The 14,975-nt window shown below is 37.0% G+C and overlaps 1 protein-coding gene across 1 annotated transcript; it reads right to left on the bottom strand.

Annotated features, from left to right (window-relative positions):
• Nucleotides 1-213: 213 nt before the first annotated feature.
• On the bottom strand, nt 214-5,216 carry LOC107786855 (peroxidase 18). Its single transcript, XM_016608354.2, has 4 exons — nt 4,831-5,216; nt 3,889-4,068; nt 3,062-3,227; nt 214-761 (listed from the first exon to the last, which is right to left on the bottom strand). Exons 1-4 carry the CDS (start codon nt 5,038-5,040, stop codon nt 349-351), a joined length of 969 nt encoding a protein of 322 aa, XP_016463840.1. The 5' UTR covers nt 5,041-5,216; the 3' UTR covers nt 214-348.
• Nucleotides 5,217-14,975: the final 9,759 nt, after the last annotated feature.

The following is a 14,975-nucleotide window of genomic DNA, read 5'->3' as shown; positions in this document are numbered from 1 at the left end:
AGAGAGTTAAGAGGGTGTAATAAATGTGATACACCTCTTCAGATTTTACTGCTTCACAATTAATTGGAGAAAATAGGAAAAAAGGCCAAAAAAAAACAGAAAAAAAGATAAATAGTAATCCTCATCTTTGAGAAGTGCCATATCAACTCTACTTTCTAATGATTATATAGATATATAGATATAGATAGATTCCTTCGACAAAACGAAGAAAAGTGAGAAGAATTTAAATATTACTATTAGTTTTAACGTCAATAACAGATCACTTACCATCATTTATAGGTTATCAAATCAGAAAGCTAATTACAACAATATAATCTGTTTCATTCTGTCTCATATATCACACATTAATTAATTAGTGACTGAACAAGAAGCTCTAATCTCTCCTTCATCCACAGACTTAATTCCAAGACCAGCAAGTCTCACAAAAGACTGACTCCAACTCTGAAAAAAACTGTTCTGATCATCTGCAAAATCCATCACTCTTTTCCTTGTTCTACCATCACTAAACAAAACAGAATCAGATTGAAAAAGCCCCTTATGTGCTGACAAATCTTTGTAATACTGATTGTCAAAAAGTTGAGGGGTTTGAGGATCATTCTTGACAGTAATTGAGGGATTTGCTCCTGCTGGACACTGCTTTGTTAGCTCAGCTGCATATTCTCTGTCTAAAGATGTGTCAATGACACTGATATTGCCCTTTGAATCCACTTGAAAACGATCACTAAATGCATTGCAATGTGCTGATCCTATGGTGTGTGCTCCTACAATTTTGGCATACAACAATGTATCACATTCCCAACATCTCTCTCTCACACATATACATATGAGCATAGTTTAACGGGAAAATGATCAAATTTGATGACGTACGGCTCGACATTGAGCAACTTTGATGTACGTTAAAATTTTAGTCTAGTATTACCCTTGTCGTTGGTGGAAAAGTCTTGTTTATGCCCCTTATTGTAATAGAGTGCCTGAGGGTAATTTTAAATCATATTTAAAAGTTGAGGGTAAATTTTGAATTTTTTTTTCTTAGTGAATAATTTGGACACGTGGAGTCCACTGGTTTCACCCTAGAGCTTCGTTAATGATAATAACAAATACAAGATAATTTGCTAAAATGCAAAGATATGAATGGACTAAAAGTGCAATAAAGGGCAAAAGATAGTATAACAAAAAACTTGAACTTTTTCCCTAGTTTAACTTATATACACACACGGTGTACATAAATTTTTACATTATCAGGTTATCCAAAAAATATATACTTTCTATAAATGAGATTTACAATCTTAAAGATAAGACGACTTGTCAACAGGTAAATGTGATACAATGTTGTAAAATTTTATTATTTGTCACTGTATACGAGTTAAACTCATGTTTAACCCTCTATGAGTATCAATTCTTTTTTTTCGTTTCATTTATAGAATACACTAATTACAAGACTTAAATTTCGATTTTTTTAACAAATAAACCCCTACAAACTATTGATTCCCCTACATGTAGAATATATTAATGTAAGACTTAATAAGAAGCTCTCCTTAAATTCAGACATCCATATACGCGTCCATAGTAAATCCAGAACGAACTCTAGGTACACGTTCCTTTGGGGAAAAATAATGGAACTAAACTTTACGTCCACAAATGTATTAGGAGGCTCTATATCTTAATATAAGTTTTTTTTTTAAAATTAAACTAAACAACATTTAAAAAAAAAGGGATACTTGTTATCCTTGTATCTCTTATGATATTAAGCAAATAATGAACAATAATTGTCTGGAACTACCTAAGGGATGCAAAGATAAATATTTAGTCGGGTGTGAAGAATAAATGGCTTTAAATTCTTGTGACCCTACTTGATAAACTACTATTAACTCATAAAGTTGTGGGATCCTAATATTGAAAACTTTGACCACGTATTATTACTAGTCTTCACAACTTCGAAATTATTGGCATCTTTTTAATTTGGTAGTATTATATAGGAAGCCGCCTCTTATTATTGCTCAAATTAACATATCTAATATTGCAATTTTTCTTTATATTTTTTTGTACATAGTAAAAAGTAAGGGAAGGAGGAGTTCGACAAACTTGCATGTACATAATGCGGAGGTTATCGATACTACTGCCAGGGGCGGCCCAACAAGTTTTTAAGATGCAAAATTATTAATAATTATTTTATAATTAATTTTCCTAATAAATCTTTCTCAATTGATAATATATTTAATATCTTTTGAAACATTGTTGATCTAAGGTAAGATTTTATCATCTTTTAATTTTAAAAAACTTCTTTTCGCTGAAGCAGCGGTAACGAGAGTTATTAATATTATTCTATAAGCAATATAAGCATTTAGAAAAGAATCAAATCATTTTAATTGATTTAGTATATTAATTAAATTATTATCTTCTAATTGTACTATTCTCCTTAACACTTTTGATTCAGAAAATAAATCTAAACCATCAATATCAGATTGATTATTATGCTTTAAGAAACATTCAAGATTAAGACAATATTTTTTTAAATTTTCATCATCTAGTGATCTTAGTTTTTTACCGCTAAATAGAAAATCAAAAATAATTTTATATGCTTCGAATTGTTCAAATCTATTTTGAAATGAAAATAGCCTTGTTTACGTGTATCAAAAGTAATTAACTCTAAAGGACTTTTCAAGAAATTTTGAGATTTCATTATCAACATTCTTATCAAATTGTTTCTTCCTATATACCACACATTTCTTACGAAATTCTAGTTCGATATTCATTTCAAATGCAATTTGCTTAGCAGAAATCTTAGCAGTTGCAAATCCTCTTTCTCTATATTTGTTAAAGAGAGAAATCAAACATTTTCACTTCACATAACTTTTTTTCAAACTTATATACATCATATTAGGTGTAACAAAAAATGGTGCAGTTGTTTTACCTGCTTTTGGGAATCGCCCCTGAATACTACGAGACTATTATAAACCAACTTGATATATAGTATAAACAGATGCCTCTCATGCTTAAAAGTTAATCATATTAAATGATTCTATGAAATAAAGGATTTAGAGAGAGAAGTATATATATGTACCTGATAAAATAACAAGGTCATCCAAAGACAATCCCTTTGCAGAAAATATATTAATCATTTGATCTATTGAGAAACTCGTGTCCACTATATTTGATCTCACGTTTGAAACCAAACTAAGTTTCCCATCTCTTCTCCCAGTTGGAATTTGAACATTTGGCCCTCCTGCCTGTTCAAGAACAATGTATATACGACGGATCTAAGATTTAAAGTTTATGGATATTTACAGCTACCTCAAATAATAATATACAATAATAATTAAGTTTAGAGTCAAATATTTATGAATATTTAGTATAATTTTTAATACATATACAAAATATGAACAAAAGCTACAGAGTTCACGTGAGCTCGTATCTTACATGCTAGCTCCGCCTCAATTTGCAATTTATAATGTTATTATGAAAACAACAATTACTACTATATTACTATGTAACATCAAGTACATCATTTATATGGATTTTTATAATTGTTCATGTTTTCTATTATATCTGTTTCTGTCCAATATGTAATAAAATTTTGTCCAACAATTGACAGAAAAAGTCATAATACAATTTTATTTCTTGGGTCCTCAACTTCCTTTTCCATTTTACCTCAATGTAGAAGATAAAAGATTGCTTTATTTAGATATAAAAAGCATCATTTTACCATCTATATATCTATTCAACAATTTTGGTTACTCCATATCTCTCAAGAAATCACCTTTTATGGAGTCTAGGATTGAAAAATGAGGTAAAATGAGCTAAGACCCAACATTTCCAAGCTCAACAAATGTAAAATAAACCGAAAAGGGAAAGAATAGAATGTAGAAAAATGTGCACATTGAAACTTACGAATTCAACAGCATCTCTAGCAGCCAATGCAATAATATCAGCACAAGAAACAGTTCCTGGGCAAAAGATTTCCAATACTCTTTTTGCAGATTCTATTACTGAAAATCCTCCAAGTGATTTGTTTGCTGGATCACTTCTCTCTGTTCCATTCCCTTCTAAAAGTATAGATGCATCACAACCCTGATGATATAAAAACAGGAATTAAATCTTCATATTCAGTGGCGGAGTCAAAATTTTCGTTAAGAGGTGTCAAAATATATAAAAGTAAACATACCAGGAGATTAAGGGAAATCAATACATAGTAAATATACATATATTTTTTTTTACCTACCTACACAGTATATTTTTCTCGCGAAGGGGTGTCATTTGACACCCCTCCTATAAGGTGGCTCCGCCACTGTCTTCATCACGTTTAATTTGGTTAATTCTGTTAGGCGTGCGAGCAATATTCCAAATTGAAAGTTGATGAGAATAGAAACTGCATATTTTAACTGTAGCGCTACACTTAATTAATGGTATAAAAGAAACTCACTCCCTCAACACAAGTTTAAATAGTTGGACGATTCATTGAATTACACTTCTATGAGTCAATAACCGACACTAATTTTTACTTTTTATAATTTAGCAAAATAAAACTTAATATTGCTGTATGCTAAACAATCTATCCAAAAATTGCTATTGCTTCTATAATATTACCATCTTTTTTCGTTTTCCAGTATGAGAAAAACACGATAGTACTAATACAAAAACTGATTTTTGAAATGAAGTGCAAAGGCGTAAAATGCATTTTATTATGGATAATTACCTGAAATTATAAGATCTTTTAGACTATATCGTTTAAAAAAAAAAAACAAGAGGATATAAGTAGGAAAGTTCCAATTTTTTGTAAAGTAATTATGCTGTTGACTCAATATAATGAGTAGTAGCAAATTACAAAATTACCTCAACAAAGCAGTCATGGAAAAGGAGACGAAGAAGTTTTCCAGGGAGTGTTGGGTCCATAGAAGAAGCTGATCTCACTGTATTTTTAACCATGAATTCAGCTGTTGGGCAAGAAAGTGCATAGAACTCAAAGGAAAGGCTAGAATATGAATAAGCTGGAAATAGCGTTAAACAAAAGAAACCAAGAAAGAAAACTTTGTGCTTCTCCATATATTATCGTTGTTGCAGAAAACTTTCTTTGTTCTCTGTTAACACAATGAAGGAATAAAAGAAAAAGAAGAAAAAGGAGTGGAGGTTGGACCGGTTTGAATAAAGATGGAGAAGGAAGAAGAATTATTTAAAGCTACATTTATTTGGTCTGGTCATGGCAGGATATCAATGATTTACTCATTTCTGACAAGGTAGAAAACAGATGAGTTCTAAATGCTAGTGAACGGTGTCCTTTTTTCATATTTTTTTTTAACAATGCGGGTTCGAGATAATTACTTGTACGTGTCTTGACTATTCCAATATTGAATACCCGCTACTTCGTCTTGTATTGGATAACTCAGTCCTACAAGGTTAGATGGAAGAATCACCTAATATTTTTCTACTAAATTAAACTCCTATTCTTGATCTTTTTAGCCATATCAGAAACTATTTATATCGGTAGTCAAAAAAATATATAAAATTTGTGTAATTTTTATGTATAATATACATAAATATATATATATACAAAAATATATTTTTTTTTTAACTATTATTTTGAAAACGACTATACAATGTTATTTTCCCTAATTCTTCATACCCATCTCATTAACACTTAAATTCCACCTTGAGTATTTTCTTTTATGCTTTCTAAACTCTTTCCTTGCTTTTTTTTTTTTATTGAAAATTTACAACTTTTGGTGCTGGACCAATTTGTGCGCATAAATTTTTTCCTCGCATTTAGTAGCTACTATTATTGTCTCCATGCTTTTCAAAGTATAACTGTCGAGCCCTTTAAAAGTTCCCCATATTGTGACAAGTAATAACATAGTATTTCTTTATTACCTTTTGGCACATTTCTATCTTAACTTATGTTAGCAAACAGTTGAATAATTCTAAATTTTGATGTCTAATAAGTTGTGTTTCAACGTCAAACAAAACCGCCATTTCAAATAGATGGTATAGTTTGCTATATATAGCTTTAGCCCGTACTGACGATTGGTTTTATCTAAGGTGATTTATTTTGTATATAAATCTTAATTAATCCTGAATTTTTATTTTCTCTTTTTTTGGGGGGGTGGGGGGTGGGGGGAGGGGGTGGGAGTGTAACAGCTAGCACAACTTGTGCATGTGCAATTTTATTTCTCAATTGCAGGGAGAAATTAACCCATACCTACTGGTATATATACATGACCACTGCACACAAATCATTGATTAACTGCTATTCATATCCACATTATCTTTCTGCCAAAGTTTGGGATGATGACTTTAAGCGGCATTGAGCAGTAGTACTCTTGTCAGGGGCAGAGCAGCAGAGTTAGAGGAACGCAAAGGGTTCATGTGAAACTCTTTAGCCAGAGGGGTTAATCTTTATTTTCAAATCGCTGTTTTGTGAATTGGAATCTTAATATTGTGGTTCATATTTATATTTTTTTCAATTTGCTATTTTCAGTAGGGCCAAATATACCCCTCTTCTTTGATATATTGTTCACATTTATCCTCCGTTATATTATCGGGTCAAATCTACCATCGCCGTTAGCAAAGTTTTCAAATTTGCCCTCTAATCTAGCGGAAAGCCCCCAAATCCCAAATTCCTTTTATTTACTACAATATTTTCTCACAAATTACTTATCCCTGCGTGTGCTCTACCAGATAAGAAAATATCCTCGACAAGTTGATTTCTTATTCCACTTGATTATTTAGAGCAGGAATACTTAACAAACTCGCCACCTTCGGGCATGAGAACACTAGTAAATATTCCTTTGAAAGAATATTCTGAAGCAGGACATAATTTAAACAGATCATTTAATTTAGGATTTCTCAAACAATACTAAAGAATCATATGTCACAAATTTCATGCAGAAGTGCTTGCGCAAGCAAAATTTGCATCAAATGACATACTAAATCCAAATCCGAAAGGGAATGCATTTACATGGATAACTACGGCCTTGTTATGCCTCCATAAAAAATAGTAAATATTACTAACAACTTTATAAGCGAATGCATTTTGACCACCTGAAGAATCAAATAAATCTCTTTCAAATTATCTACGGTATTTCACTCATCCTCATTCCATTGGAGACATACCCATAAACTGTGAATTCTGCGTTTCATTTATGGTTTAAGCATAACCAAAGACAAGGGGAATAATTATGCTGTAACTCCACACTCCTATTTCTATAATATGGACCGTTTTTCTTCTCTGGTGGATCACACGAAGGAGATGACTGATTTGTGAGAAGAATTACAGTAAATAGAAGGGATTTGGGGCTTTTCGTTAGGTTAGAGGGCAAATTTGAAAACTTTGCTAACGTTGAGGGTAGATTTGACTCAATAGTATAACAGATGGTAAATATGAATAATATATCAAAATAGAGGGGTATATTTGGCCATTTTCCCTAAAAGAAACAGGTATTAAAAATAGCAAATTGAAAAAATATAAATATGAACTACAATATTAAGATTTCAATTCACAAAACAGCGATTTGAAAATAAAGATTAACCCCTCGGTCTATAAAAAATTATCATATACTTATGTTACGTTTATGCATGCAATTGCAAGGTACCATCAACCACATCTATAACAAAATTCCATTCATAACAATCAGAAAAGAAGGTATACACTAGTAATAGTTGTCATAAATATTGATCAATCTGCATTCCAAAGTCAAAATAGAGGCTAACAAAAGCAAGATCCAGGATATGCTTCCTATACCATCAAAAGTTTACTCCCTGTTGCATTTTATGTGACACTATTTGTCTATTAATTCAATATAAAAAGAATGACACATAATAAAAAGTTATTGTAGACACACAAATGCTATAATACATTGAGATCATAAGTTCAAAAGTTCTATAGTCTCACAAATATTATACTAACATATTTAAGACTTACAAAAGTCAATCTTTCTTTATTAAATTTTATGTCAGGTCAAACTATGATAAACAAAGTAAAATAGAGGGAGTATTTTGTCACACCCCAACCTTGGAAGGTGCGACCGGCACACATCTCCCGAAGGCCCCTGCAAACCGACGCCCGTTCTTACATCTTTTCTTAATCATAAAATCTGGGCCAACAAGGCCTCCAAGTAATAATACTGGAAGTTTAATGTCACGACCCAATTTCTACTATGGGTCGTGATGGCGTCCAACGTTACTGCCAGGTAAGCCAACAGTGACTTAAACCACGTTATTTCTCTTTATATAAGTTTTCAAGTAATTAAATTCATTTTAATAGGGAATTTAAGAGTGGAAAATTAAATAAATGAAACGGAAACAATTGAGTGGAAATCATAGTAATATAAGTGCTCCAAAACCATAAAGTCTACTAATATGGGTGTCAGGACCTGGTGTCACAAGTGTATGAGCAATTAGTAGAATATACAAAACTCTAACTATTGTCCAAAATAAAGTAGACAGAATATAAATACAAAAGAGAGACTCTAGGGGCTGCAGAACGGCTCAGGAAGCAGCTCACCACGAGGCCTCGGGATATCTGGGATGCGCGCCGGTAGGACCGCCAGATGCACCTGCCTCAAATCCAGCATGGTTAGTGTAGAAGTGTAGCGTGAGTACATAAACAACACGTACCCATCAAGTATCTAATCTAACCTCGAAGAAGTAGTGGCGAGGGGTCGACCTCGACACTTACTAAGGGCTAACAATATGAATACAGAAATTCTAAATAAGCATAAGTTATGTAAATAATTATAATAACTCATCAACAAGCAGGTGCAAATAATTCTTTCACAAATTAATAAATTCCAAATAAACTCCTGTCATTAATAAGTGTAACCTCATAAGCCACAAAATAATATCAAGTATGATTAAGCTCCAAGTATTATTAAGCACGATTTTATGCTGATGTCGTACGGCCCGATCTAGAATAACGTGTACACTGCCGAGGGACTTGCGGTACGATCCATAGATGCATTTATCTACTGCCGAAGCGTTCGGCCCGCTCCACAAGAAGAGAGGATACTTTATAAGCATTTGACTTAAATGTTATAACAAAGCTAATACATAATATAATAAAATTTTTATTAACGGTCAAGTAATCCGCTAAAGATTCAAGTAAGTGAAATTCGGTCTTTTACAATTTCTTTAACAAGTTCTAATATAATTAAGGTACTTAAATTAACAAGTAGGGTGCAAATATTATAGGTAATTCATGATTTGGGTCCTAAATTACCTGGACATAAGCATAAATAGTATCTACGCACGGACTTTCGTCAACTCGTGCGTGCGTAGCCCCCACAATTAAAAGCAAATATTAATTTAAATTACCTATGGGGCAAATTTTCTCTTATAAGATTAGACAAGAGACTTACCTCATCTCAAGACTCACTTTTTGGTCACAATTTCGTTTTAAAACCTCAACTCAGTGCCGAACAATCCAAAACTAGTCAAATGTCATATAAATTAATCAATACAGGTTCAAAAGTTTATATTCTAACGATTAGAGTGATTACCCAACCACAATTGAAGGATTTCTAAAATTAATCCTAGGGCCCACGTGCCCGGATTCCGGAAATGTTCGAAGAAAGTTATTACTCATAACCTCACGAACTCAAATATATAATTTTCACTCAATTTCATAACCATTTTCGTGGTTAAATCCTATTTTTATCAAAACCTAGATTTTTCATCTAAACCCATAATTGTCACAATTTTACATGTTAAAATCTATCCATAATCTATGTATTTAACTCACATTGTATAGAAATTACTTATTCTCAAAGTGCTAGGTAAAAACCCTTTCCAAGAGCTCCAAAATCGCCCAAGAGATAAAAGAAAATGAGCCAAAATAGCCCTAGTCCTACATTAAATGGACCATTCTGCCTCCAGGACTTTCGCATATGCGGTCCCTAGGCCGCATCTGTGGAAGGTTCATCGCAAATACGGTCCTCTCTTGGCTGGCCTATGTCCACATTTTCGGAATGAGGGCTCGCTTCTGCGATGCCGTTCTTGCGGCAGACGAGCCGAACCTGCGCAAGCCCCACTTTTGCAGTCCCTTCAACGCTTCTGCGGTCGCGCATCTGCGGTTTCTGGGCAGCCCATGTTGGGCCATTTCTGTGGCTATTGGCTCACTTCTCCGAGCTCGCACCTGCGGCTAGCCCTCCACAGGTGCAATTGCACCAGAAGTTGGATACTTCAGCTGATCACTCAGGGCCAAACGACTTTCGCGTATCGTCCGAATGGCATCCTGGGCCCCCGAAGCCCCATCCAAATATACCAACAAGTTTGCAAACATAAAACGGACTTGCTCGTACCTTAGGAATGCAAAAAACAACATTAAAACTAAGAATCACAACCCAAAACCAATAGAATCAACTTACGAACTTCAAGTTCTTTTAACTTATTCTGAATGCGTCGATTCGTACCTAAACTACTCGGAATGACACCAAATTTTGCGTGCAAGTCTTAAATCATCATACAGAACTATTCCTAGGCTCAAAATCCCAAACAAAATTTGATAACACCAAAACCTACTCTAAACCAAATTTAAAGAACTTTTAAACCTTCAATAAGCCAACTTTCAACCTTAAGCGCCGAAATGCTCCCGGGTCATCCAAAACCCGATCTGAACATACGCCCAAGTCCAATATCATCATACGAACCTATTAGAACCGTCAAATCCTGGTTCAGAGGTCGTTTACTCAAAACGTTGACTCAAGTCAAACTTAGCCCTTTTTAGCCAACCTTAAGGAACCAAGTGTTCCGATTTCAACCCGAACATTTTTAAATCCCGAACTAACCATCACCGCAAGTCATAAAATAGTAAAAATACATACAAGAAGTCTTATTTAGGGGAGCAGGGATCTATAAAGCAAAATGACCGTTCGAGTCGTTACATTCTCCACCTTTTAAACAAACGTTCGTCCTCGAACGGGTCTAGAATCATACCTGAAGTGCTGAATAGGTGTGAATATCTGCTCCGCATGTCCTCCTCGTCCTCCCAAGTCTCCTCCTCGACTGATTGGCCCATCCATTGAACTTTTACCGCAAAAATCTTCTTGGACCTCAACTAGCGAACCTGCCTATCAACAATGGCAACTGGCTCTTCCTCATAACCTAGGCTCTCATCTAGCTAAACCGTGCTGAAGTCTAACACATGCGACTTGTCGGCATGATACCTCCGGAGCATAGACACGTGGAAAATTGGATGAACTCACGATAGGCTGGGACGCAAAGCAAGCTCATAAGAAACCTCCCCAACTCGCCTCAACACCTCAAATGGTAAACCTTGGGCTCAACATGCCCTTTTTCCCGAACCTCATGATTCCCTTCATCGGCGAGACTTTCAAGAGAACCTTCTCGCCCACTATAAATGATAAATCATGTGACTTCTACTCCACATAACTCTTCTGTCTGGACTGTGCTGTGCGAAGCCGCTCGTGAATCAACTTTACCTTTTACAAGGCATCCTTCACCAAATCAGTACCATAAAACTTAGCCTCGTCGGGCTCAAACCATCTGATGAGAGAACGACATCGCCGACCATATAAAGCCTCAAATGGAGCCATCTCAATGTTGTACTAATAACTATTTTTGTAAGCAAACTCAGCCAAAGGAAAGAATCGATCCCACTGCCCTCCGAGGTCAATCACACATGCTCTGGGCATATCCTCCAAGATCTAAATTGTCCGCTCCAACTGCCCGTCGGTCTGCGGATGAAAGGCTGTGCTGAGCTCTACCCGGGTCCCCAACTCACTCTGTACTGCTCTAGAAATGTAAAGTAAACTAAGGGCCTCTACCTGATATGATGGATACAACACACCATGTAACCGAGCAATCTCCTGAATGTAAATCTGGGCCAACTTCTTTGAAGAATACGTGGTCACAACCGGAATGAAGTGTGCCGACTTGGTCAACCTGTCGACAATGACCCAAACTGCATCAAGATTCCTCAAGGTCCGTGGCAACCTAACTACGAAGTCCATCATAATGCGCTCCCATTTCCACTCAGGTATAACCATCTCCTGGAGTAGGACACCTGGCCTTTGATGCTCATACTTAACCTGCTGGCAATTTAGGCACCTCGCTATATATTCCACTATGTCCTTCATATGCCACCACCAATAATGTTGCCTCAGGTCACAATACATCTTCGTAGCACCTGGATGAATAGAATACCGAGAACTATGTGCCTCCTCTAGAATCTTCTCCCTCAATCCATTGACATTAGGGACACATAGACGATACTGGAGTCGTAGAACACTATCCTCATCGATAGTAACCTCCTTGGCACCACCCTACAGTACCGTCTCTCTGAGAACCAACAAGTGTGGATCATCAAACTGGCAAACCTTGATCTGCTCGAATAGTGAAGACTAGGCGACAACGCATGCAAGAACTCTGTTGGGCTCTGAAATATCCAACCTCACAAGTCTGTTAGCTAGGGACTGAATGTCCAAAGCTAGTGGCCTCTCCTCCGCTGAAATGAATACCAAACTACCCATACTCTCTGCTTTCCTGCTCAAGGTATCTGCAATTATATTCGCCTTGCCGGGATGATAAAGGATGGTAATATAATAATCTTTTAGTAACTCAAGCCATCTGCGCTGCTCAAATTGAGATCCCTCTACTTGAACAAATGCTCCAATCTGCGATGGTCGGTGTAAACCTCATAGGACACCCCATAAAGATAATGCCTCCAGATCTTAAGTGCATGAACAATCGCAGCCAACTCCAAATCGTGTACAGGGTAATTCTTCTTGTGGGGCTTTAGCTGACGTGAAGCATATGCAATAACTCGCCCCTCCTCCATCAATACACAATCCAAGACAATGCGTGAAGTGTCGCAATACACTGTATACATCCCTGAATCGGAAGGCAACACTAACACTGGTGCTGATGTCAATGCGGTCTTGAGCTTCTGAAATCTCATCTCGCAATCATCGGACCATCGAAACGGAGCACCCTTCTGGGTCAATCTAGTCAAAGGTGTTGCAATAGATGAGAAGCCCTCCACAAACCGACGATAATAACCTGATAACCCCAGGAATCTCCTGATATCAATCACTGTGGTAGGACAAGGCCAACTCTGAATTGCCTCGATTTTCTTGGGGTCTACCTTAATACCCTCACCTAATACAACATGCCCTAAGAATGCCACAGAATCCAACCCGAACTCACACTTGAGAACTTAGCATATAGCTTCTGTTCCCGCAAGGTCTAAAGCATCACTCTCAAATGATGCTCGTGCTCCTCCATGCCATGTGAGTAGATCAAAATGTCATCAATGAAGACAATGACAAACAAATCAATATAAGGACTGAACATCCGATTCATCAAATCCATAAACATTGTCAGGGTGTTAGTCAAGCCAAAGGACATCACTAGAAACTTATAATGGCCATATCTAGTCCGGAAAGCTGTCTTCAGAATATCAGAATCCCAAATCTTCAGCTGATAGTACCCCGATCTCAAGTCGATCTTAGAGAACACTAGCACCCTGAAACTGGTCAAACAAATCATTAATACGCGGCAACATGTACTTGTTATTAAAGGTAACTTTGTTCAACTGCAGTAATCAACACACATCCGTATAGTCCCATCTTTCTTCTTCACAAATAACACGGGTTCACTCGAAGGCGACACACTCGGTCTGATGAACCCCTTTGCTAGCAACTCCTCAAGTTGTTCCTTCAACTCTTTCGAAGCCATGAGGTACAGTGGAATAGATATAAGTTGGGTACCTGGAGCCAAATCAATACAGAAATCAATATCACGATCTGGTGGCATGCCTGGGAGATCTGAAGGAAACACATCGGAGAAATCCATGACTATGTGCACTGAATCAATCGCCGGAGTCTTCATAGTAGTATCCCGAACACAAGCTAGATAAGCCAAACAACCCTTCTAGACCATGTGTCGAGCCTTCAGAAAGGAAATAACCCGACTAGATGCACTAACAGATGACCCCCTCCACTCCAGTCTAGGTAACTCTACATTGCCAAGGTAATAGTCTTGGCATAACAATCAAGGATGGCGTGATATGGAGACAACCAATCCATGCTCAGGATGACCTCAAAGTCGATCATATCAAGAAACAGAAGATCCACTCTCATCTCATAACCACAAAATGTAACAATACATGACCAATAGATCTGATCCACAACAACAGAATCGCCCACTAGTGTGGACACATAAACAGGAGTACCCAAGGACTCACGAGGAATACCCAAGTAATGAGCAAACATAGATGAAACATATGAATATGTAGACCATGGATCAAATAGTACCGAAGCATCCCTACCGCAGACAAAAATAGTACCTGTAATCATGGCATTTGAGGCTACTGCATCTGGTCTGGATGGGAAGGTATAGAATCTGGCTGGAGCGCCTCGTGGCTCGCCTCCACATCTAGGACGGCCCCTACCCACTTGCCCTCCACCTCTGGGCAGCCGGACGGCTGCTGGGGCAACTGGTTATGGAATCATAGGCTGCTGACCCTACTGCACTGCTTTGCCCCGAAGCCTGGGGCAGAACCTCCGCACATGACTAAGGTCCCCGCACTCGAAACAACCTCTCGGTATGGTGGACTGCTGACCTAAAGTCTGACCCTGATGGCCTGAATACCCACTAGAGGATCCCTAAATAGCTGGCGGGTGGTAAGAACTATCTGGCATGGCACTGAAATAAGGTCGCACTGGAGCACCCCGAGGAGGCGGCGGTGATGGGTATATAGGCCTGCTAGACTGACCCTCATAAACTGACCTCTTCCCCCAGCCGGGTCACCTGTAAACTCTCCAAAATACCGAAACCGCTTATCCCTCGTAGCCTGCTCCTGGCTACGCTGACGTACACCCTCGATCCTCCGAGCTATCTCTACAACTAGCTCGTAAGAAGTCCCCATCTCAACCTCTCGGGCCATGGTGGCCTGAATTCTAGTGTGCAAACCTGCAACAAACCTCCGCACTCTCTCTGCATCGGTGGGAATGATCATAAGTGCA

The sequence above is a fragment of the Nicotiana tabacum genome, chromosome 24 (genome assembly GCF_000715075.1).
Source record: "Nicotiana tabacum cultivar K326 chromosome 24, ASM71507v2, whole genome shotgun sequence".
In the NCBI taxonomy this organism is placed as follows: Eukaryota; Viridiplantae; Streptophyta; class Magnoliopsida; order Solanales; family Solanaceae; genus Nicotiana; species Nicotiana tabacum.
The sequence above is the reverse complement of the archived record's forward strand: the minus strand, read 5'-3'. Positions and strand labels throughout refer to the sequence as shown.

Coding starts and splice junctions, on each gene's coding strand:
- LOC107786855 (XM_016608354.2), bottom strand. CDS start 5,040: ATGGAGAAGCACAAAGTTTTCTTTCTTGGTTTCTTTTGTTTAACGCTA. Junction 3,228..3,888: donor CTAGAGATGCTGTTGAATTC/GTAAGTTTCAAT, acceptor GTTCTTGAACAG/GCAGGAGGGCCAAATGTTCA. Junction 762..3,061: donor TGACCTTGTTATTTTATCAG/GTACATATATAT, acceptor CCAAAATTGTAG/GAGCACACACCATAGGATCA.